We start from the raw sequence: 26,300 nt of genomic DNA on the forward strand, positions 1-26,300 counted from the left end.
TTAAAAATATAACGAGAAATATCAAAAAAATTAACTTGAAACACTCCCATACATTTAATATGAAATATGACAATTCCAAACATGTAATATGAAAAGTTTTGCTTTTTTATTTGACTTTGTGCTTTAATTACTTCGCAAATTATAATGAAAGTTCATTTAGAAACTGTAAATAGAGCTCGATGTGGAATACAAAGGTATTCCAAAACGAGGATGTCATTTCGAATATTTGATTTGAATACAAAATGTATGGGAGCGTTTAATGTAACATTTTTGGATATTTCCCGTTTTATTTTTAAAAAGTTATTATTGTCATTTTACTCATTAGGTATAGTACTATCAATATCAGTTTAAAGTTTTTTGATATCTGTAATAGTTACGGAATAATCGCCTGCGCACACTTAACGATTACATCCTGTATAGAGCAGTGGTGGCTCAGTGGTGAGACCTCGGACTTCGAATCGATAAGTCCGTGGTTCGAGACCATGCGAGCGCGCAGGAAATAAATTGATTTTTCAATGTATACAGCTCGAACGGTGAAAGAAAACATCGTTAAGAAACCGACATGTCGGAGAATCGCGAAGAATCAAAATTTGATGACATGTGACATCCGCCAAACCACACTTGGCCAGCGTGGTGGATTATAGCCTGTACCCTCGTAGGAGGCCTGTGTCTCATCAGTGGGAACGTATATGGGCTGATGATGATGTTTGTCTAAACTTTTTTAGTAAGGAATAAATCAGGAATCATTACACAAAATCTATTTATTTTTACCTATAGTAGTTTTATAAAACCTGCCTAGTGCCTAAAGCACGCCTAGAGCTAGGTAAGAAATATTGAGGAATTTTGAGGAATTATTAAAAAAAATGTTGTAACTAATTGTTTTGTTAAAGATCGAATACGGTTTATGAAACCATTGTGATAAAATAATCTGATAGGGTTTATAGTGTTTTCATGTGGTTGGTTTTCCAGATCACTAATCAGCTATAAGTAGGTAGTTTAATAGGCATTATTACATAATATTGTTTTCCAGTTTTAATTCCTTTGTTTGTTTTAATGTATGTTGGTTTTAATTCCAAATAAAGAATGTTGTGTTGTGAATGTTTTTTTTGTACGAAAGTCATAACTGCTTATGTAGGTAATAATTTTATTACCTTCTTCTATTTATTCCCATACAAAAGCTCGTAAAGCTTTAAGCTATTTGAATATTCTCCCTATTTGAGAGAGAAGCAAAAATTCACAGTTTACCTACAGACAACGTGGCGTTATTTTCAACTTCCAGGATAGTATTACAGACAAGTTTCAAGAATTAAAAAACTATGTAGTACCTATGTTTATTTTTATTTGTTACGATTTAAAAAATTATAAAAAATTGAATAAAAACAAAGCTTTTGTATTTTTTGTGGCAAAAATTTAATTCCTTACAAATTAAGCTTATCCTAAGTTCTTAGAACTAAGTATATCACTTGAAGACAGTCCTTAATATTAAATTACCATTATTGTTGGTGACCGTAAATCAAATAGCATCTATAAAAGTATAAAATTATCTAACATAATAGGTATTGTCAAAATGGATTGTTCAATTTAGTTGCCTTTTTCAAGTCAATACTTAGTGCCATATATTTGTGTAATTATCAATAAGTAAAGGTGATTTTGGGTAATGGCAGACGGTGGGTTTTGAACATAAAATATAATTATTTTAATACGTAACTCGCGATTTTCTAAAAAAATTACAATTGAGTATGTACTTTATTATTGATTCAGAAGATTAAAGCATTCTCTCAAGACCTGAAGTGGACATCACTAGTTTTAAATGTGACCCTTTAGTCGCCATTACCCTTAGGACTAATGCACAACATGTATGCTAATATACTTTATTTTACATAAAAAAAGTCATCATATGTCAAAAATAAGTAGAAAATAACTATTTTCTATTTGTACCTATGTATTTGCATAATTTAACTACAAACTATTTATTGACTAGACAACCTTCTCGAATACCTAGGGGTAAAAACATGCAGAAATGAATAACAACTTATTGATACCCGAGTCGCCAAGTCACTCTAAATTAAATAAATAACAAACTGTACGTTTTACAAGTAAATAAAAACTTTTAACAGCCATAGAGCGCAAATTATAGTACCTAATAATAATTGTTCATTCAATAATTAAATTAATAACATTTACGTTAAAAATACCTAAGTATAAGTAGCTTCGTCACTGTAGGTAAGCTAGGCGCTAGCCTGTAATAATTCCGAATGAACTAAAATACTATCTTCGACATTTTTAGATATTTCTAATTTCCTAGCCTTCTTCGCTGACAAATAAAAGTATAGATTATACAAATATCGTACTAGGTTTACATCAATTAAAATACCTCTTCACCGAATAACAATATTGCATTGTTCTATGTTTATAAAAATTATACATGGCAACATTGGAGTAAAAATTTCCAAAATAGTGTGGCTGAATCTCTTCTAGTCATGTGAGTGACCGTGATCATGAACAATGCTTTGCTCATCAGACGCACCGTGAGAGTGACCGTGGGAGTGGCTGTGTGAGTGACCAGCTGAAAATAATGAAAAAAAAAAATTAAAACACTGAGGAAAATTAGAGATTTTCATAGACGATGTTAGAGGAAAAAAATCTTTTATTACCTACGTGTCTATAATAAGTATAAAGTGTTGCAAAGAAAACTTTTATAATAAATATTACAAAGTATTATTATCTAATTAAGAGATAGATACTGGTAATTAATAGGTACTGTATATTTACTTACTTAACAACTGTAATCCAAACATAAGGCCGAAGCCGACAAGAGCAGCCAGATATTGCAAGATGCCAGATCTGTCGCTCTTCCAGATTTCAAAGAATATGACATACAGGAGCGTTCCAGATGCCAATCCTTGCAACACCACAGAATATGCCCCCGCTGCAGTCGCTCCTTCGCCTCCAACCAGCAATATTCCAATTCCAATACCGAGAGGAGACACGATAGCGAAGGTAGTTATGTAAATGATAGATAGATAGGTTTTGGTCCGGGTTGCAATAAGCTCCACGCCGATACAGAAAGCAATGACCAACTTATGCGCAGATACAGCACCCAACATATACCTGAAAGGAGATAGTTCATATATGTATAAATTATTTATTTAATTATTGTTACTAACGTTCAAATAATGTTATGGTTCCAAAAAAAGCTGAGGATGGTTGACTCATTTAACAATTTTTAATATTATGTACATTCATTAATCGTTGCTGTCTGATATCTTCAATTTCAAAATTCGCGCGGGTCTTTATTTGATAAATAATTCTACTGCATACTAGATGCTGCCATCTAGTGTGTAGTGGAATTGTTGTAAAATGAGATGAATTTTTTAACATTATAATACAGATGGCAGTATTATAGGTTTTATTAGAGTTTTTTCTCATGCATAGATGGCAGTGATGTCAAAAAATCTTACCACACACTCGACGTACAAGATTCCAAGCCAACTGCGAGACCTTCGAAAAGCTCATGAATGGATAGAGCGAGCACAATCAGAAGTCCACGCAAGGCAGATGTGACGTCGTCAGCGGCATTGATCGGCATATGGCTGTGGCCGTGTGAATGGTTGTGATTTACTTCAATATCCTGGAAAAAAAAAATTAATGAAATAAATTATGATTAAAAAATCGAGCCAATTCGTGTATTAGCGGTGTCAAATGAAGAAAATCGAACTAAAAAGGCAAACATAAATCTTTCGCATATTTTATTATATTAAAGTGATATCAATGAATACTGATAATTTCATCTAAATGACTGACCATGACCACAGCCATGACCATGAATTTAAAATTAACGAGAGTTTCAAGTTAATCAAGACTTACAAGAAGAAGTAGATAGAAGCAATAAGCTTATCTTTCAATGAGGTTTATTTATTTAAAATTTATTTATTCAGTATTTTATTTACCTTAGCTGCTTTAATAGAAGGTGGGTCGGTAAGGTTTGCGGTAGAATTGGTGACGCTGTTTGCTCCTTGTTCCTTGTGATCATCAATGTTGTTACGGCTCTTTCTTACACTTAAATTTCTAACTAGCGGGGCTTGCGAACCATTCTTCTTTTCTCTAAATATAAGAAAATAAGATTAATATACGAGTGATACCTACCATAAAATGCACATCAAAAATTAAATGCGCAGGGAGTGCCAAATTAAAATAGATTTTACTGATTAGTACCTATTTTAAAATTTACGTATTAATGTATCAAGTGCTGTAACAAAGTTAAAAAATATTCGTCATTAGAAAAAAGATAGCAACTTCTAATGAAATACATAATGATAATATGTTACCTGTGATGGATGTACATGTGGACCAATTCCTCAACCAAGTACATGATGAAGAATCCACAACACATCAAGAAAGCGGCAAGAGAGAAGTCAAATTCCCGCATCGCTCCTTGTTCTAAAACAAAATAAATACCCGATTAGTTGATAACAATGAAACAAAGTTTGTTGACCTTGGCTGGTGGTCAAAAAAGTGTGGGTCCAGCCTTGTATATTTAGTTTACTAGTAACTAGGTATAATGGGGGTGTATAATATTATACATACCTAACAGTGAAAAAGCGAAATACCTATGTGGGTACTTGTTTTATGTTTAATATGTACATTTCTTTTTTGTTAATAAAAGCTGAATAAACAAAACATTGATCATCAATCATAAGTTAGCTTTTCGGACTGGAACTATGTAACAGTCAACGAAAGTAGTTTCTAAATAATGTAGAAAATAAAGGTATAGTATAGGCATGGACCTAAAAAATTAACACAGGTACCTAAATAAAAATCATACAGTATTTTTACATAGATTATAAAATATTTTTCCAACTGTGCTCTATGTATAAGATCTTTTATATCTTATATTATTTACTTTTTAATTGTACTGTTACCTACAGTATATGTATACTGAATGTGGAATAGTTTCATTTATTTAGTATCGTATAGAACTGGCTGTCGTAAAACGATATGAGTGGTTCCAAAAATGATCCTGTCTGGCGCCTTTATATTATCCAATAAAATTATTATTTCATTGCGAATTCTGAAGAAAGTTTTTAAATTTACCTCGCTTTAGTATTATTTCAGTAATCCACTCTCCATTTGTAAGATTTTAGAAATCGAGAAAATTTCAGAACAAAGAAATTGAGTATTTATTGCTTGAACGATAAGTTCGTTAGTGTAATATAAAAGAATTGTAATAAATTTATTGAGACAATCAAGTGCGGTTATATTTTAATTGAAGACATTGACCTTCCATTTATGTTTTAATGATTTCTCTCCTTACACAGTACCCTTGTTTACACCGCTTTAAAACGCTTAAATGAATGTCCAATTCGGGAATTTTATTGCTATGGTAAAATAAATATCGCAAGTTATCTGGTAACAGAACCTTTCAAGTAATTTTTAAATAAAGGACCGACGAGCACATAAGCAGATATCGTATTTTTGCAATCTTAAAAGTCAATGAAATTGAAGCATACGCATCAAATGGATTTCAATTGCCACAAAAGCTACGTAATATAACTTTATGCGCCATTTAGTTTATTTACCAAATATATCAAACGCACTCAACAGATGGAAAAATACGAATTCGTCATTCAGATATAAACAACTTAGCTACAAATATAAATTTAAAATATAACTACATACCTACTTGGTTATCTAATTATGAAATAGTTTCAGTTTTACAACTATATTACTAATGAGTATTGACTTTACCTAGGAAGGTACTACTTAAATTCAGAAAACCTTTGCTGTTGACAAAAATTTGTTGAAAAATGTACAAAGAAGAAGAAGCTCGTGATCTGCATCTGTTATTTGCCTCAAGTGGCACTTCGTAATATCTTATTGAAATGGAATTATTGGTTTAAAAAAGAGATGTAGATATAGAGTTATAGACCAACTAGCTTGGAACATTATTTTAAGTAATCAAATCTTAATTTTTAAAAATCTTGCATGTTTTAAAGTTAACTTATAAAAACTGATAAGTACTAAAGATGTAGGTACTTATTGTAATAAGTGTGAGCACATTGCACTACTTACGAAGCAGGTATGCAGGTGTAAATTGACGCTTTATTTCATTGGAATTTTAAAACTGAATGAAAAACTGAATTTATCTTATATTTGACAAAAGGCAAAGAAAAAGTGTATTATTATCGGCATTTTAAAACTCAATCCTGTAAAAGCAGAGGCAAAAGCTATCGTCGCAACAATCGGTTTAGATTATATATTTGTGAAAGTGTCTGTATGAGAATTGTATTCTATAATATAATTTATGACAATATTTGTGCTGCCTAACACGTGCCGCACCCCAGTTAAATACTCTATACTCATGATGACTCACTGGGAATAACCCTACTTCTAAATATTTGGAAAGTATTATGTTAATCGATGCTTTGTGTATGTCACGCTTGCATCCACGAATGTGTTACAATTAGCTAGTGGTTTTTCATTCATTGGGTTTTTTTTTATGTATCGCTGATAGCTTATATATGTACCTATTTAGGCTTTGGCATATTGAGATCTGTAACCTGTAGGATTCCTTTTTATATGTAAAGATAAAGGTAATTAACAAATAATTTGGAAAATCCAAAAGTGCACGCCTCATAATTTTTTTTAATAAATATTTATTAATTATTATTTTTGTTTATTTAATAACAATTAAACCACATCGAATCAGACCCTGAAAAATGAAAGGGTTCTATTCCTGAGCATACTCAAGCGTAAGAGAAAAAAAAAGACTCGATTAGTAAAGTATTTCGGTCGCTATCGTGTTAACAAGAAAAAGGATCCGCACATACAGACACACGGACGTCCAAGACAGAACTTTTTTAAACTGTTTTTTAACTAGTTTAAATAACAAAAATGACATCAAAAATATCATGAACGTTAAAAATAGTGTTTTTTCTTAATATGTGTGTGTATGTATTATCTTACAAGTGCAATGTATGATACATAAAGACATTTTAAGTTTGAAAAATCAGATGTTTTGCGCGAAGTGACAGTAGTACCCACCTCAACGCTTCGCTTATGAGGCGTGCAATATTATAAAAGAAAACTCTATATTGTAATCACTCTGATATCCTACTGATTCTACAACAACGCCCTTAACATAGTTTATTGTTCTGAGATAATATTCATTCAGAATAAAAATACACATAAAAATCCTCTAAAAAGCTATTGAAAAATAGAATGGAGTTTCGAGAATGGCTATAGTGAAAACGATCCTTTTCCTTATATTATTCAATAGAAATTGGATACGTCATTCCATTTTGAAATTCATGCAAGTCGTTATGTATAAAACAATACACGATTGTGAAAGACACTTAAATATATAAAACCACCAAACAAATACCATTGTCTGATACACATTAGCAATTATATTTGCATCAATCTAAACAATACTTCGAGACGCGCACTGAATATGTAAATTTATTTAATCTATTTGGTATGGTATGTTAGTGTTTGCGCAGCCGGGAGGTGCCTGCCCATTATACCAATCTACGAATTTATTCATGTTCATAGATTTGAGAATAGTAGCTGGTCTTTTGTTCTGCATTTATTGTTAGATAAAGCCACTTTTCATCATCAATTATAAGCTTCAAATATTGTCTCTAGCAGGTTTTTATCTATTATTGTTTTACAGCCGACCTTAATTATCACGTATGTAATAAAATTAAAACTTCATTTGGATCATACAAGTCATGATACCTCTATGAAATATTTTTCTTTGTTTTAACAAGCGTCAAGCAAATCTTTTGTAAGTAATTTAAGCAACCTAAACTTTCATGTTTTATATAAAAGTGGGATGAGCCATAAGACAATTATATAACTAGGTATTTAACCAGCAGTCGTAGGTATACATAGCTCGTAATTAATGCATAATGTTTGTAAACATCTTTTTAGGTTTTTTACCAAGACATTGAATTAATGACCCCTCGTTTTACATTCATTAGCTTACATCCGCTCGTTTTTGTACCCAGAACAATAGTTGTAGGCATGTTAATAGCAGACTGCAGATTGTGCAAAGTTTATTTAAATACTTGAAAATATTCGTCACGCGAGTATTTTAAAATGGTTGAATGGTTAGCTTTAATGTTTTGATAACATTGCCGAGGTTAAGTTTAGTTACAAAATCTTTATAAGTGCGCTATTTATGTATTCTATACAAATTATTGTCTAAGATAAAGTGTTTATGTACCTATAGGTACGCCTGTGAAGAGTGCTGTCAGGTGAATAGCCTTTTAACAAAATAAATCTACAAGGAAAACAGACAACTCTAAGCTCATGAAATTACCATTTAACAAATGAGGTTCTCTCCCTTTACCCAGTAAGATTGAGAATTCTCCAATCCCTAATGACGTCAAAAAATAAATAAGTATTCGCAAGTTGTGTTGATTCAATCATAAGCATTGTGTCTATAACCAAATGACGTCAATTTTTTATATTCACGTGTAACCACTAATATTCATTCATAAATTCACCATCGTCCTAATATTTTTATAGACATAAAATATTTTTGGAATTATTAATGTCTTTTAATTAACTTATTTTATATATTAAAAGTAAAATATCCTTCAATTTATATTTAACTGCCGGATGAAGTAAAGTAAAAGCATAATATAAATAAAAAGAGAGAAAAACATATATTTCAGTAACACATATTCTGTTATTTTATATTTACAAATGGGTGACCTTTCAATGACATTTAAATTACTTGGAACTTCTTCAAGGTCCTTTTGGGAAACTTGGCCAATAAGTGTTGTTCAACGTAAAAAATAAATCACAAGCGTTTTGTATAACTTCATAGGTACATATTTTATAAGAAGTCATCTCATAACTTAAATATATTAGAAACTAGATTTCCGCCCGCGGCTTCGCCCGCGTTTGCAAAGGAAAACCCGCATAGTTCCCGTTCCCGTGGGATTTCCGGGATAAAAACTATCCTATGTGTTAACTGTTAATCCAAGTTACCCTCTATATGTGTGCTAAATTTCATTGTAATCGGTTCAGTAGTTTTTACGTGAAAGAGTAACAAACATCCATACATCCATACAAACTTTCGCATTTATAATATTAGTAGGATGATCTCTTTAAGTAGTAAGTACAAATTATGTACATTGATTATATTTATTGCTTCATTCAACTAACAAACAATTGGTACATTAAATACATTCACTCAAAGCCTAAAAGCTCCTCATCATCCTGGCTGCATTCCACACAACCTGTTATCGACCCTATACGTCCCTATTCTAGTCAAAATTGACGTATGCCAATCTAGACTGTATTTCGAAGAGAAAAATATAAAAGTCCCGTGCAATGTCAGCCAATAACATAATCGAGGCGAGGTATGTACAGAAAGTTCGCAAAAAAACGTCGCGCCATGCATTACGAAACATTCAATAACAATACATCGACCTTGATACTGCCAATTCTTAAATTTAATTATCTAATTATGCTAACTCATAATAATTATTCAAAGAAAATGTGATATGATTTAATAATAAGTATAATATAACGAATACGCATAATGTAGAGCCACATAATACAAAGGTAGAGCGAGATTCGGTGAATCTATTTTTCGTTGTTATATTTTGGCAGTGGAGTAGATGACTTAATGGTTTGCGTATCCTTTTTTCCTGTTAAATTGTCTATTTTTGTTAATTTATCAAAATATTATTTACTAAAGTGAACAGGAAGTGTTAAGCATCGAAAATGTTTCATTTAGTTAAAACAACGGTTTTCCTACTATCCCTTCTCAACTATTATGCAACATATAACATTACAAAACCAAACAGAACACAGTGTAAATATTCAACGTGTCTAAATACGGTAGATTTAAGTTGTACTGGATCTGGTGCATTAGCATTCCACGGTGCAGAGTTGGACCATGCAAATTGCGTGTTTTCCCATCCATACCAACCTTACATCACAATTTCGATCCTTTGTCTTTAATTATTTGCTTTTCCTTGTTATGTATATATTAGCAGTCTTTAGATTTCCCGCTAATTCTACCACTCAAATGATTTTGACGTGTTTATTCAAGTGTGAAAATAATAGAATAGACCGCCTCCTTGGTACAGTGGTTGACGCGTGAGCGTAGAACTGAGGGGTCCTGGGTTCGATTCCCGGTGGAGACGAAGAAAAAAAAATTTCTCGGTCTGGCAGGACACAGAAGGCTGATCACCTACTTGTCTCTAAAGAAAATCGATCAGTGAAACGGATGTATGTATAATGCATCTGCCCCTTACCCCACTTGGGGACATGGGACTTCACTACTATTCAAGTGTGGTCAACGTCAATTTGCTAGTTATGAATATTTAAAATTATGTAGCCGTAAAATTGATAATGAGCATTGAGCATATTAAAGCAATGTTTCATTAATAATAAACATTAAATCTGATACAAGTATTATAGTTAATTTAATCAATTTGGATTTTTACAATATAAGTTTTCATCGTAGTACAATTATTTTCATAATAAAATGTAATGTATAATTTGTTTTCCACTGTAATTAAATTATTGTTTCATCACTTAAGTTATTACGTTACAGCATGCACGGCTAACTTCAGACATGGACCAACTGGCCTAGAGAAAGATATCTGATATCAAAATATATATGATCTATAGTTTTAATGTTGCGGTTCATATTACAAATACGCAATTAAAAACATGAATAGAGCAAAGCGTGACTGACTTTACTTGACTTTGTCTTCAAGCACTGAAGATGATTAAATGGAAGACGTTCTTTATTTTTTTCAGCAGCAGCAGCACTTTGCAAGCAGAGCAATCAAAAACACTAGATACACAGGTGGTACTTCCATAACAGTTTAGTTTAGATGTCATAACATATCAGGCAGAGTTAATTTCGCATAATTGATGATAAATAGTACATCGTATGAATTTTTATTGAAAAATTAGTATATAAATTCAACTCTGACATTGTTATTATATAGTTTTATATTTTATAACGACTGAAAATGTAAAGACCGAGACACACAACAATATAGTCGGCCGTAGGCGTCGCGTCGCCTTGGGGTAATCAAGTTCAATTCTGTCATAAATAATATGACCTCTTTATTTTAGGGCAAAACAAGAATCTTTATAGATTTGTGATTACCTATGAGTTTATTTCTATTTTTAGGGTTCCGTACCTCAAAAGGAAAAAACGGAACCCTTATAGGATCACTTTGTTGTCCGTCTGTCCGTCCGTCCGTCCGTCCGTCTGTCAAGACCCTTTTTCTCAGGAACGCGTGGAGGTATGAAGCTGAAATTTATATCAATTACTCAGGTCTACTGTCCCTTGAAGCTGTGAAAAAATCAAACTTCTAAGCCAACGCAATCAAAAGATACAGCCGTTTATGCCGCAAATTTTCGACACTTGCAAGGGAATCAAAACCTACAGGGTGCTTCCCGTGAACTCAGAATCTTGAAATTTGGTACGAAGCAACGTCTTATAGCATAGATAATGGAAAAATTACGAAAACCATAAATTTTTAGTTACATCATATAATATATTTTTTTTTAATAATTTTAAACTTACTACACATTTCCTCATAAACGCGTAGAGGTATAAAATTGAAATTCATACCAAATACTCAGGTCTATAATACCTTTAAGCTGTAACAAAATCAAACTTCTATGTCAACGCAATCAAAAGAAACAGCAATGTACGGAACCCTCGGTGCGCGAGTCCGACTCGCACTTGGCCGGTTTTTTTTCTGCATTGTTTAACTATTTCTTTGTCAAAATTGGACAAATAATTAAAATTACATGTAAGTATTTTTTTTCTGTATAAAAAAGTTTTAGTTACGTGGGGCCTAATATTATATTAGTATATGTGGTTGTATCTAACTATTTACTAAATAAATAAATGGAAATTCTACATCATTATAAAAACTAGGGATGTAACGATACATGATTTTGCCGATACGATACCGATACCGATATTTGTAGTAATGTATCGGCGATACCGATACCGATACCGATATCGATGGCTTGGTAAAAAATAAATAGTGAATTATGCATAAAAAGTTACCAACATTTAACAGAGACAACTGTTAATCGTATTCTTTTAAATAAAAATGCCAAATCAAAAAACAACAAAACCATTTATTTTAGTATTATTATTTTACGAAGTCAGTTAAACTTTAAGTAATACACATACAATCAGTACCTAATAAAAGTTTACTTATAGTTTACTTCGGTACTTACGGTAGAGTTTTTTCAGAAAACAAAGTGCGCACGCGCGGGCGGCCTCCCGCATCGTTCATTGGGCGCGGGTTTTTGAATTATTTGATATCAAAAAGATTGGTTGTTTGTAAAGTAGGTTTACGATCGAGATGTTTACGTGATAACGTAATGCAGTGGCAGCGCTCGAGATGAAACGGGAGATCGGTCCGTCTCTCTCTCGTTATACCTGCGATCGCGCTCGTGAGGTTTTGGTGTGACACAAGTTTATGAACATGTCACCCGACTTAAACGATTTTAAAAACGTTATCACGTTAAAAATTTAAAAAATTCAAAATTATTTATTTCTTTCCTTTACATAAACAAATTTGTGATTGGAAAACTCCTAGTAAGCAAATAAAATGCTTGTGTCAGGAGGTTCCGCTCTTCCTTAACACTATTACAGAAACAGAAATAAAACAATATGAATGAATACAATGCAAAAACATAAAAGAAAAGAAAGAATTTAATATAAAAATATCGGTATCGGTTGATTTATTATCGGCGATACCGATATATCGGCTTGCCGATATATCGGCCGATATATCGGTATCGGTATCGGTATCGTTACATCCCTAATAAAAACCCATGCTTTTATTTAATTGAAACGGAACTTGGATAATGGAGGTCATTGATGGTATCATTTACATCATTTACCGTGTCATTATTATCTAACATAGGTTTTGTTTCATCGATCACCATCCGCGTTTATTTCTACGAAGTCTTACATAAGTCACTTGTTTATAGCTTACTTACATATTCGACGCTGATGTATCGTAAGCTTAAAATTTAAATTATTTAACAATTTGTTGTGGATTGATATTTTTTAACTTTACCTTCACAGTGTTAAATATTTCATGCAGCTAATCTACGACTATAAAAATTTTACTGTTAGGAAATTAAATTATGTAGGTACCTATTAGGATAATAAATATTCTACATTATTATTGGAGGATTTTGGTAAATATTACGGGAATTGTTCATGTTTATAGGATAAATCTGGCTATGGGCAATATGGTCTTGCTTAAGTTTAAATAAAATCGTATTCGTACTTTATCCGTACTTTTGTATCTACAAAGAGAGACGCCAACAAAAATACCAAAAGCATCAGTGTAAGCTTTTGCATGATGAACTATTGTTTTATGTATCTAGCATAGTTTCGAAAATCGCAACACTAGCCTATTTCGCAATGGCGGTTTATTCTTTTGTTCCACCAGGCTCGCATTGTTCTGTTTATCTTATTACGTATGCGTAGCTGAGGTGCAAAAAAGATATCATTGATCTTTTAAAATGTCAGGCACATGTTAAGCACGTTCAGTAGACAATCTCATCAATTATTTATTTGCGCCACTATTTTTGGCGCGTTAACACAATGGATTTTCGTTTCTATTGAACTACTTATTTGTGAAGTTACGCAATTTTGATGGACACTTACCTAATTATTTTATCAGTTGAGATAACTAATGATAGAATACATTATGTTATGAAATGCCATCAAAATAACAAATTGCTATTATTGTAATATGTTTAATTAATATGATAGATAGTCATTTTGCGGCTGCTCAATTATACGTGATTATACATAGCAGTATTGAATTTACAAACATAAGTACTTTAAAAAACGGGAGAACCAAAAAAGACATCGAAAATAAATTATTTTATGATTTACCAGTAGATATTGCAATAACAACAGATCGGTTTTTCCTCCTATCATAATATTTTAATTTATTGTGGTCAATAATACAATCAACAAATATATAATAATCCCAATTTTCAAATTTCAAGAGAGAGAACTGAGAACTCTTTCCAAAATTTAACTTGATCATAATTCTTTAAATCAAAAATTATTATAAAAATGTAAACAGGAATTATTACATCAAATATGACAACCCATTTAATATTGCATTTAAATTTTAACCTACATCCATCGACACCATTACAAATCCAACCAACTTGGCTATGAAAACACAATATTGCCTAGAATTTGGGTCGTGAACTCATTTTATAACTTTTATCAGCTTGTATCTATTTTGTAATTTAATTGTCGACATCAAAAGCAAAAAAATATTTCAGTTTCCATTTAGATTTAGATATTTTTATATGTCGACATGACAGCCTTGATTCAATGATTTCTCTTTGTTTTCTTTTCCAGTAATTTATTGGCTGTAGTTTCCGAAATACTTACCTATATTTAACGTAACGTAACAACGTAATGGAAAAATAGATTGATCAATTAAAAAAAAAAATATATATATATATTTTATAATGCAGGTTTTAGTATTGAATTATAATATTATCTGAGATGCAGGGCTGTAGTGGCTGTATTCTTATTAGAAATAATTTTGAGAACCATTTAGAGGCGATATTCTTAATTCAAAACCTTCAAACCTAGCCTTGTCTTTGTCATAGCCTCTATAATAATTAGTAATTAATGCTAAGCATCACAATAGAATGAAAGTTTATGGCAACACCTTTGTTCCAAGAATCGCTGACGCGTGGTGACATAAATAAAACTATGAATGCACTTCACACATAATAATTCTACAAAATACAAGGATAAATATTAACTATCTATTATGGGTAATGTGTTGTTGCATTATGGTTATTATTTTCTTATACTTAAAGCAAAAAGTTACAAAAAGCCATTATTGCCTACTAGACCATCTATATTTACTTAAAGAGGTAAATCATGGTTACATTTAATAATTGAAGCTTTGTTTTTGTCAGGAATGGCACGGTTTTCATTTTTATTTTTCGAAAAAGGATTTAAACTTATATTTGACGAGAATAATGCAACTTTGCGTTATTTTGGGAACTCTGAATTAAGAGCGACTTTATCCAACCAACACCTGCTGTCGTCGAAATTATTCGCAAAATATTAATATTTCTTTATTTTGCCGTTGATATGGTCTAAATCAGAAATTTTAAAACTGATTAATACAGTACAGTCGCTTTTATGGTCGCAATTATTTGTACACTTGTTTCAGTAGGTTGTAAGATTCCACAACAAAGTGGGTGCACACTGCATTCCGTGTTACATAATCAAAGATACTATATATTTCCCTACATAAGTACCTAGTACTTACGACCTAGCCTCCTCTGCTAAACATGTAAATGATTCATTTGAGATCTGCCTTCCATAACCATCTCAATTCGCAAACCAAACAAGACCATGTAAAACAAGGAAATATAACCTGTTTCTACGCAATATATTTTCTCTTGATAAGTCTACTATATGATAAGTATTACGAGACAATTGTAGATGTCAGTTTGTTTATAGAGAGTTAAATAAATAATTTTATGGGTGTGCGATGTTTGACTGAACTGCGATATAGAGAGAAACAATATTTATCTAAAAGAAGATGTACTTTGTATTACCATGGACAAATATAATCTAGGATCAACGAGAACCTATGACTTACTAAGCAATTAAAGTAAACAATTAAATAGGTAGTAAAAAAACGTTCTCATATGATATGTGAGTGTAGATGTCGTGGCCATATCGTAGATTTGCTCATTTCATGATATGATCGATCATTTCACGAAATGGTCGCATTTCATGAAATGGCCAACATAGTTTGATCAGATCGTTAAATCGTCAACGTTTCACGATTTGGCCATCCACATTTGGCCAGATCGTATAAAATATAAAGAGTCCATAAAATATTAAAATTCAGAATATTCTAAAAACTTGTTTCTTGTCATTCAAGTTAGTGCCGCGGCAGCGGCCGGCGAATGCTAGAAGCGAATCGTTTTGCAATAAAAAAACAGTTAGGTTAGGTTAGGTTAGACTTTGATAAACAACGCACGAGCCGAGCGAGCAAAGCGAGCGTGCCGCGGCAGCGGCCGGCGAGTGCCAGAAGCAGAATCGCTTTTTAAAATACAAACAATTATAATACTATAGTAGGATATATAAATATATATCCTAAAAGAAAAAATGCGTCTTAAATTATTTTATTTAAGACGCATTTTTTCTTCAATACATATAAGATATCCACATTTTCCATAGTACTCGAACCGTCGTAAATTCTTTGCTATGAATTTCTTCATATTGTTATTAAACGAATTATGAAGTTTTTAACTGCGAATAATTAAATTTTCGCCAGCGGCCGCCATCTTATCACATAAACACAGAGCTTGCAGCGCCTCTACCAATGATTAATGTAACTATTTTACGATATGATCAAATAATTTTGATCATTTCATGAAAAAACCGCGCGATTAGTTGGCCATATCGTGAAACGATTTCTTATCATTGATCTGATCAAGCCACATCATGATGTGGCCAAACTAAATTGGCCATTTCACGAAATGCGACCATTTCGTGAAATGGCCAGTCATATCATGAAATGAGCAAATTTACGATATGACCACGACATAGATAAAACAGTAGAATCTCATTTGGTATTTCAAATATTTTCTCGAACTAAAATCCAAAAATGTTGTGTTTGAAAGCAACATTTAAATACATAATACATAATATATTATAAAGCTGAAGAGTTTGTTTGTTTGTTTGTTTGTTTGTTTGTTTGTTTGTTTGTTTGTTTGTTTGTTTGAACGCGCTAATCTCGGGAACTACTGGTCCGATTTGAAAAATTCTTTCAGTGTTAGATAGCTCATTTATCGAGGAAGGCTATAGGCTATATACCATCACGCTACGACCAACAGGAGAGGAGCCACGGGGGTGAAACCGCGCGGAGCGGCTAGTCTATACATCTATACAAATATTAGAAAGAGGAAAGGTTTGATTTTTTGTTTGTTTGTTTGTTTGTATGAATTGAATAGGCTCCGAAACTACTTGGCAGATTTGAAAAATTCTTTCACTGTTGGAAAGCTACATCATTTCTGAGTGACATAGGCTAGGTTTTATCCCGGAAATCCCACGGGAACGGGAACTATGCGGGTTTTTTTTTGAAAACGCGGGCGAAGCCGCGGGCGGAAAGCTAGTACATAATATAACGTTAAATACGATGAAATAATTGTATATATATTTAAGTATTATACCTCAAGAAAGTGCAGGTCCGTTAAACGTCCCAATATTTAACACGTGTGACATGTTTTATGGTTGATGGACGTGATTTCATTGCCAATGTGTAAAGTAAGTCATTGGAAGTACATATAAATAAATGGAATGTTACATACCTGCATTAACAATTATTGATACAAAATAGTACGATCGTTTAAAATGTAATGACAGTATCTAGTAGCTCATAAAATAAAAAAAAGATAAAGATTCCTTGCCCATCTTTTAAATCAATTAAGCGTAATATCGATCGATCTGAATATGAGTAAAGCAAGTAGGTACAATAATTGATATCTTTAATAGTTATTCCATGTGGATTTATTATCTTTATTGAGCGTCTGAAATTTTTCTCGAACCGTTATATTTCACGAATTCTTATCATTCAATTGTATTCGTTATAACTCGTTAAATGCTACGTGACAATTCTGTTTTTTTTATATTTTATGATCGTAGTCATTTTTTTTTCTTACATACTACCACGTAGTATATTATTATTAGTCTGTGATCAGTGATACTACCTACTCGATGTCGATTTTTGCCTTCACAGATACTAGGTACTTTAATAAGCATACTTATTACTTATGTTTATGAATGCATGATTCAAAGTTTCTTACATAAATATTAATAATAACTAATTTTATGTGTGAAATGATATTTAACGTCTTTTCCACAACCGCAAATACAACTGGCTACTATGAATTTAAAATGAGTTTTATTATTATAACGACCGTAACATAACGAAGGATATTACGTAAATATCAAAATATGCACATTTATCTTGCCGTTATGATAAACGGCGTAGAAATAAATTTATCTCGTTATCCATAAAGATTGTGTAATCTACACCTTTGAGAATATACTCGGCAACAAAATACATTCGTAATATTATTTTTTTATTTAATAATAATTATTTCGAATCAAAAGATAATTATTTCGCCTGCTGGAAAACGAAAGTTTTATCAGTTTGCAAGAACATGTTAATAAGGTCCTATACTTTCAAAGAATTTTCGTTGTTTTTAGTACTTTCGATCACTTTATTGCATGTACTCTTCATAGTTCATACTAAATTTTATTATTTAAACCTTAGTAACTAAAACCTAAGTAGTCCCATTATTTTTGTGTTCAAAATATAGGAAAATTCTATTCTTATTTCAATGCTCTATGATAGAGCCTTTTAGAAAACGATACGTTTTTTATGCTTAGCATCAAATTGATTAGATTTATATTATTAAAATCGAATGATGTGAGTAGGTATAGGCTGTGGATATTGTTTATGGCATATATTTATGCTAATAATGCATTACCAATTAGTGTAGAGCAAAATCTCTAACGAGCCCATTATTCATACTATAGATTTATAGTTTAAGAATTATTTTTTACTGATTACTATTATGGTTTCTATATCACTAGCTGTGAGCCCGGCTTCGCTCGTGGTACAAGTTTACGTTTTCTCTCCATAAGAACCAACCTCGTGGCTCGTACCTCAAGGAATATTACAAACAAAAAGAATTATCGAAATCGGTTCAGCCGTATGCGCTTCCTAACACATTTCGTTCATTCTTATTTTATAGAATATAGATTATAGACTATCTGTGCAGTCCGGTTTCGTCTTTGGTACACGTTTAAAATTGGCCGCACCAACTCAGAAAGTAGTGGGAAGTAAAGACGCTACTTTGAAATTTTTCAAACGTACATTAAAAGCCGAAGCGGAGAACGTCAGTCTTTGAACAATATAATGCCTTCACGAATGCATTAGAAGACCGTAATCCAGGCCGCTAAACTTGAACAAAGCTCGTTCAATTTCCGGTAAAGAATATATAATGCATAAAACGTGTTTCTTTACGCAATTATGACTAAACATTATACCTTCAAAGCGATTGTACGGAAATCCCGAGGTTCGGGAAATGCTAGCAGCTATTCGCAAAACACGTTGCGAACAACGTTACTTACGAAAGCTAAATTGATAATAATGTTCCTTGGTTTCACCGTTTATGGCTATCGGATTTGCTTTCTTATTTTGCGGTGAGATGTGACCAATTTGTAAGTGGTTATGTTTAAGATTTTTACAAGAGAAATTTATATTTCAGCGTTAGCTTAATCAAGTAGTCAGAAATACAGAACTATAAACTATCCTCTCAGCATAGAATAAAGACTTGTAGATTAAAAATTGTTTTAGAATTAATTAATCATTATACAATTGTGACCAATGTGAATTACCGACGCGGACGGTGGAAATGGTGGAAAAATAACGGAAAATAATGCTTATTTGTCACGATGGCTTTATTATATGTATCACATATTTGATAAAACATTTGACTTAATAATTAATGATGGTATGTAGTTACTGTATTCACTTTTTTATGTTATTGTAATGATTTAAATTTTAAATGTTGTGTGCAGTTTTAATTGGGTTGTACCTAATCTTAATATTGTTTAATTTAGTAAGTTGATGTAAATGTTCTTGGATTATATCCTGTAACTGTGCCTTATATAAATAAATAAATAAATATACATCAGTCATGTATTATTTATTACTTTATTAGCATTAGGACTAGTTATATTATAATAAATTATAATGGATGAGCCTATTGAGACAAAATTGGCTCATCCATTTCTATAAAAATATAACGTTTACCACTTCACAATTATTTCAGACGAATTTGTTCTTTTTAGACATTTAAATATGACTTACATACAAATTCGTTTTTAAATAGAACAAGGTGATTATGTTAACAAAAGTTATGTTAACAGTCGTACTTAGTATTGTTCAACACTAATGTAATGATTAACGACTAAATCGCTTAAACAGCTAAGGTCAGTCACCCAGCAGGACTATACTTTCAAGGTTTAGGTAGCGAAGTCTTGAGAATGAACTTTAAGTTAAAGAAAAAAGGTTTATAATTAAAATTCGTGGCTACTGCAGGTTAATTCCCACGGGCCTTTTCAGTTTCTCGACAACTTGATTCATAATCATTAGCGAATTGCCTGATGTAACCACTCCGACTTCAATTACCTTTTTAAATAAGCCTTTTTTAACAGGTTTTATGAAATTTTCGTGATAACTGATAACGGCACTTTATTTGTATGTTTCAAGGTTTTATAAATAGGCCTTTTACATTGTCTGATAAGTGGTTCAAGTGCTTAATCAATAAAAATGATATCGTTATTTTATTGTCCAATAAAGTACTGTTATTTCTAATTGCAATATATCTTTGAATGTTTACATTTAATTCTTTAGATTGCATAATAAGCCCACTTTCTCAACGATTCTCGATAATGATATTGATAGCGTTATCTTTCTTTGTCTCCTTATACTAATAACTAGTATAAGAGAGTTTAGATCAGAGCTTCTATTTCTCTATTATGGTATTAAGTTAAATCTTGACAAAGCTATTCAGCGAAGATGAAGCCACTTAACAATTTTATATAAATAATAATGCACGTTACGGAATAGTTTTTTGCCACATCATAATGATATAAGCTAAGTATTAACTATAGAAAGTTGATGACATAAATCTAAGAAGATTTCTGGTATAGATGTATTAAGAAACGATAAAAAAATATCACCGCGTAAACAGAAAAGTACTTTTTTGCACGTAGCACCGGATAGAAACACTTAAAATGACCTTGATAAAAAAATGAATCATGTCAACTGGATTGTAAATTACTTTTCCCATGTTCAATATCAAACCTAAGTACAAATTAATGAAATTTAATACTTTAGTAATCGCGTACATGTACAGTATTCATTAATATAGTTCTAATAATTATAATGCTACGAGCGTACTATGTTTCCCTTCATTGAAATGGTAGATAATTGCAATGGTAGGGCGGCGAGCACGTACGGTTTGACAGAAGGGAAAGTTGTACACAATGTGCCTGGTTTTGGCTATTTTCAACAATTTTCTCTCGGAAATAAGAATAATAGTATAACGGTAAGAACATCAAAGCTACTGTTTAAAGGAAATTGTGCTCCACCCAAAAATTTGAGGTCTAAATTTTTAGGTTATATAACCAGAATATAAAAGTCAAAAGAAAATATTGTTGTTTAATTATATTAATTTATATAATTATACTAATTATATTAAAAAAGTATATTTATCAATCAAATAATTATTTTAACGAAGCTTTTTCCGGCTTATTATTAGCGTTTTGGCCAATTTAATTATTTGATAAAAATACTTTCTACTTTCATTATATTACTTATGGACGAACATTAGGTTTATGTTTTTTTTTTATAGAAAAAGAGATAGAGAAAATAACGGAAATGTTATATGTTATATAATAAATTAGACATTAAACATTAATAATTAGTTAGGTATAGATTAATATCCGAATAGACAATTTTTTCGTTTTTAATTACTAGCTAATTAATTTGTAACTGTTTTTAATTACACAGTTTACAGTGAAAAAATCTGGACAATGGGCATAATAAATTTTAAAATGCAAACATAATTTATATGTCTCGATAAATATTTCACCAAGCCACATTCCTATTTAATAAAAATATATGTATTTAAATAATTTTACGACCGCCAAGGTTTATGAATGTCTATCAAGTAACTGCTAAAAATGTTCATAGGTTTTTACTTTAAGACGATACACAAAAAGAAATCCACTGCTTGGCGGGCGGAGTCTAATAGCTCGCTATCGCGAACGCCGCGCGGGTGTGCGCGAAGTCATTCTTGCAAACTCGCCGCGCTGCCGCTGGCCGACTCGGGACAAACATGTATGGAGTCGTCATACAGTTATAATATTGTTATACATTTATTCAATTGTTGATTTATTGGTTTTATTTTCTTGCTTATAAACAAATAATCTTCTTTCCAACAACTACTTAGACATTATTAATAATTATTATTATTTCGTAATGTTTACTTTATTACAAAATAATACAGGTTATAAATAATCTTTAAAATAACAAAAAATATTGTTACTCTGAAAAAATGAAATGGTAATCAATAACGCGGACTACTGAATTGATTTAGATAGAATTTGATGCTGACGTAGATATTACATCATGCCCAGAAATGAAAGGTACTATTTCTGAAAGAAGTTATAAACCCTAATTCTTCTCAGTCAAAGTCAAGAGTGGAAGATATCACTAATACAGTAAAACTGATGCGAAACTTTGGATGTTAATTTGTATATTTTTTTGTTAGTTGTTACTTAATCACGTCAAGACTACATTACCAATTTTGATAAAATATAGCTAATTGCCTGGATTTACACATAGGATACTTTTTATCCGAACTGAACACTTCTGTGGGATAAAACAGGATTCACGATATAACCTAATTCCAAGCGGGCAAAGCCGCGGTCGGAATGATATTTTTTTAAATAGAAAAATTGTTTTAAAAAAAAACACAAAATATATTGACGCATGTATTTATTTTTTGCACTCTATTATAATTGTAATTATTCATTACAAATAATCAAAATAAAATAGCCAGAACAAAGTTAGGCCCTGGTAGGGTAGCTAGGCAGGTACAGCAATGTGAGACGAACACTGGCTTATTTATACCAATAATAATGTATTATAAACATTAAATTAAGTTTACAACAAAAATACATAATATTAGCTAATGTGAAAACGAATCAACCAATCATCCCACAACAATGAAATGTGCACACAAATATTCATCCAAATCGGTTCATGTGATTAGGAGGAGTGTCTGCAGCGCCATCTTCCGGGCCCAATTGTGTTTCCAGATCACCCAGGAACTCAATTTAATATATGTACTTACACAAAATTTTTCGAAATTAAAACTCACATTACTATGTAAATATGAATATAAACCTGTTTTAGTACTAAGCAATTTCCTGCACAGGTGTAGTAAGTATAAATGAAATAAATATCAACATCAAATTCTTTATACAACATACTTATCTACCACCTACTAAGAAATGTAATTCTTGAAATTTTTTCGTATTTTTTTTAAATATAATACTACTCCAATGAGCTCCTGTTCCATATCACGTCCGCCATACTTCCACTAAGTTCACCATGATTTTTTATTTCTTTGCACTTTGTTGCTTTTTGCTAAAAATGGAATCATGCGATAAAACCAGTAGAACGTTGATAACATACATTTTTGACTGAATAAAGGTACTTACGAAGGAGTGGGTTCACATTGTGAACAATCAGTGGGTTTATTTTCCTTCTGGATTCCGGATTTCTGAAAAGATTATCTATGCTATAAATGAAAAAAATCTTACACATTCGTTATGTACTTAAAACAGGGGTACATATCAAACATCGTCTATAATACAATTATCATCAAATTTAAAATAAAACCAACTTCTTCATTAATTTGTTCCAATTGTAAGCATTCTTTTTTCTCCAACCTTTATGTTTCTTCTTCTTATTTTCTTTATTGTCCCCATTTGTCTCATTTTGTCTTATCGTGTTGTCACCCTTTTTTACGATTGCGCGAGCGACACAAGTTCCCCGTGTGACGGCCGTAGCGGGAATGACTCGTGCAGCGATCGGGGTAGGAAGGTACAGGGCGGCTCTCGCTATATTGGCTGGTCGCGCGCTAATTTCAAGTATTTCTTGTTTATTTCAAAACCATCGCATATTTCAAAATTCTAAATCGGTAGACGTATAGGTTGTATATTTTATAGTTAATATCCAAAAAGTCGTAACTTTACGTTTGTTATTTTGAAGATGCCAGAGATTATAAAAAAATAACAATGAGAACTTTGTATTTTTTTTCTATCGAGAAAATATCATGGAATCATGTTTCTAAAACGGTAGACGTATTGTGTTACTATTGAACTTTCTTGTCAAGAATTTTCATCACGACAACTTTAATAATATAAAAATTACGAAGGTTTGAAAAGGGCCGTAAATGTTAGAAAAATTAATTCATCACCTTAATTCATAATTCTAGCTTTAAGGATATTTAATATTTCTTACTTCTATCAATTTATAACGATTTTATTCGATAACTAAGTATAGGTAGTTAGGTTAGTTAGGTTACTAACAAAAATTAAAAATTGAAATTATAAATTTCGCATTCGAAAAATAGATAAATCAAATTGTCAGAAGCATTAAATTCAAGAGGAAAGTTGAAAATCCAGGAAAATGTATCATCCACGTATCATCATAGGTATCTGTACAATATAATAATGCCATTTCAATTGATTCGCCATTTTTTTTATTACAACAAAATCATCGAATTATTCCCTTGAAAATTTCATGAGATGTTGTAAGAAATTGTAAAAAATATTCAAATGCAGAAAAGGCAGTTTTGCCTGTAAAACAAATATTCTGATTTGCACCTTTACATAGCTCATGTCGGTACAGTGACCCTACGCAGCGCGAATTGATTTAATTTTTGCTCTGCAGTGAGCGGTCACTGGCACACATACCCACTGACGGACAACCGTTTGCGCAACTCTTAGATAATATTCACCGAGATACGATAGTACACTTTAATGAGCATCAACCAAAACAGATAGACCTTGGGGCCGATCGATATTCTCGATATCCGGTTCGATTACGTGAAATATGCAACTGCAGACAAAGGAATTGTTAAAAAATACCACAAATAATTTTACAATGTTTCCACATTGTGCTATTTTTATAGTTAACGTGTTTCAGTCACGACGTCAAGTGCTTAGGTAGTAATTGCTAAATATTAATTTCATTATTGATGTTTAATTACTTGTTTTATGTTGTTTAATGCTCTAGCTAACGAATTAAAAATATTGACAACTAAATTTGACCAATTCAACATTTTAATAGTTGTAATCCAGAGTTCTAGAGTTCGTTGAAATAAATAATCTGATTTAAAATAAAGATACAACTACAAATTAATAAATCAAGTTGTCCAATAATTATTTCCATTCATATAATATTTTTCATAAAAAACATAACATCATTATTACTGCATTTTGAATAAAACAGATTTGCGTCATATTTGTTTTAACGATGCGTCCACAAGTACGAAGTCAGTGGCACGATTCATGAGTACCATTAGCCGGCGAATAAATTTTAATAAACGTTCAAGAAAAACTAAAATGAATAAAATCGAGGCAGATTCAATGACGATGATAAAGAACTACGTATGAATAACATATAATTCAAAGCGACTCACCCACGAGATGCTCAATGTTATGGTCGACTTCAGGAAGAAGGTGCAGGAAGGTTGTCGACAAAAGCACACCGCCTCCAAAAGAAAGGAGGGTGGCGACGACCCTGTTGGAGGATTTGAGATTCCCGGCTTCATTTGGAGTGATCCAGTGGAACCGCTTGGCGATCAATAGGGGTGCACAACCACAGATCATAGAGGCACAAAAAAGAACCGCCATAGAGACTCCTTTCGCCACAATGACCCCCTGGGTGTTATCATCGTCATCGTGATCGTGGCCGTGGCCATGTTTCATGAGGATGCCCTCCATGGTAAGTCTCTGTACCTGGCGGATAGAGAAAGAGTGGTTTGTTTGAAGGGTGCGTTGTCTTTTATACTGTGGTTCGATATCAGTATGCGCGTGCGCCGGCTAAGAGCGACGCGCCCGTACTATACAGTGTAGTAGAGGCACGTTGCGTCGGTCAGTTCGTTCCTCTACCGCAAAACAAGCACAACCTTCAAGCACGCTCCATTTGAAACACCTCACTGGGCTGACTTCTAAATTAGCCGTAATAGAGTTGATAATATTTTATTGCTACATTTATGTTAGTACATTCAAAGAAAACAGAGTACCTACCTACTTTAATTATTTTGATTTTTAATAAATATATTTATGTGTTCAAAATACTAAGAATAATTTCCTTATTGTGCATCATCGTATTTATCTGTATCACTACATAGTATAAAACAAAGTCGCTTTCCCTGTCCTTATGTCCCTATGTCCCTTTGTACGCTTAAATCTTTGAAACTACGCAACGGATTTTGATGCGGTTTTTTTTAATAGATAGAGTGATTCAAGAGGAAGGTTTATATGTATAATAACATCCATTAAATAGTGGAGAAGTACTGTTATTTTGAGGTTTCTAATGTGATGTCGTAAA

At 31.9% G+C, this 26,300-nt stretch overlaps 1 protein-coding gene and 1 long non-coding RNA gene across 2 annotated transcripts; both read right to left on the minus strand.

Moving 5' to 3' along the window:
* Positions 1-1,314: 1,314 nt before the first annotated feature.
* Positions 1,315-25,829, minus strand: LOC149480448 (zinc transporter ZIP1-like). Its single transcript, XM_089706936.1, has 6 exons — positions 25,387-25,829; positions 4,329-4,440; positions 3,951-4,104; positions 3,462-3,631; positions 2,777-3,111; positions 1,315-2,566 (listed from the first exon to the last, which is right to left on the minus strand). The coding sequence occupies exons 1-6, from the start codon at positions 25,688-25,690 to the stop codon at positions 2,475-2,477; spliced, it is 1,167 nt and encodes a 388-aa protein (XP_089563062.1). The 5' UTR covers positions 25,691-25,829; the 3' UTR covers positions 1,315-2,474.
* Positions 21,960-24,002, minus strand: LOC149480449 (uncharacterized). The gene is made up of 3 exons (XR_016317083.1): positions 23,584-24,002; positions 23,399-23,460; positions 21,960-23,324 (listed from the first exon to the last, which is right to left on the minus strand). It is a non-coding gene; the product is annotated as an uncharacterized LOC149480449 (long non-coding RNA).
* Positions 25,830-26,300: the final 471 nt, after the last annotated feature.

This window comes from Colias philodice, chromosome 18 (assembly GCF_061535455.1).
Source record: "Colias philodice isolate Cphi_HAF_F1 chromosome 18, ilColPhil1 Martin Lab GWU primary, whole genome shotgun sequence".
NCBI lineage: Eukaryota > Metazoa > Arthropoda > Insecta > Lepidoptera > Pieridae > Colias > Colias philodice.

Excerpts from the sequence above, each read along its gene's own strand:
- LOC149480448 (XM_089706936.1), bottom strand. The coding sequence starts at position 25,690 with ATGGAGGGCATCCTCATGAAACATGGCCACGGCCACGATCACGATGAC. Across the intron at positions 4,441-25,386 it reads TAACATTGAGCATCTCGTGG|AACAAGGAGCGATGCGGGAA; the intron begins GTGAGTCGCTTT and ends ATTTTGTTTTAG. Across the intron at positions 2,567-2,776 it reads GTTTGGATTACAGTTGTTAA|CTGGTCACTCACACAGCCAC; the intron begins GTAAGTAAATAT and ends CATTATTTTCAG.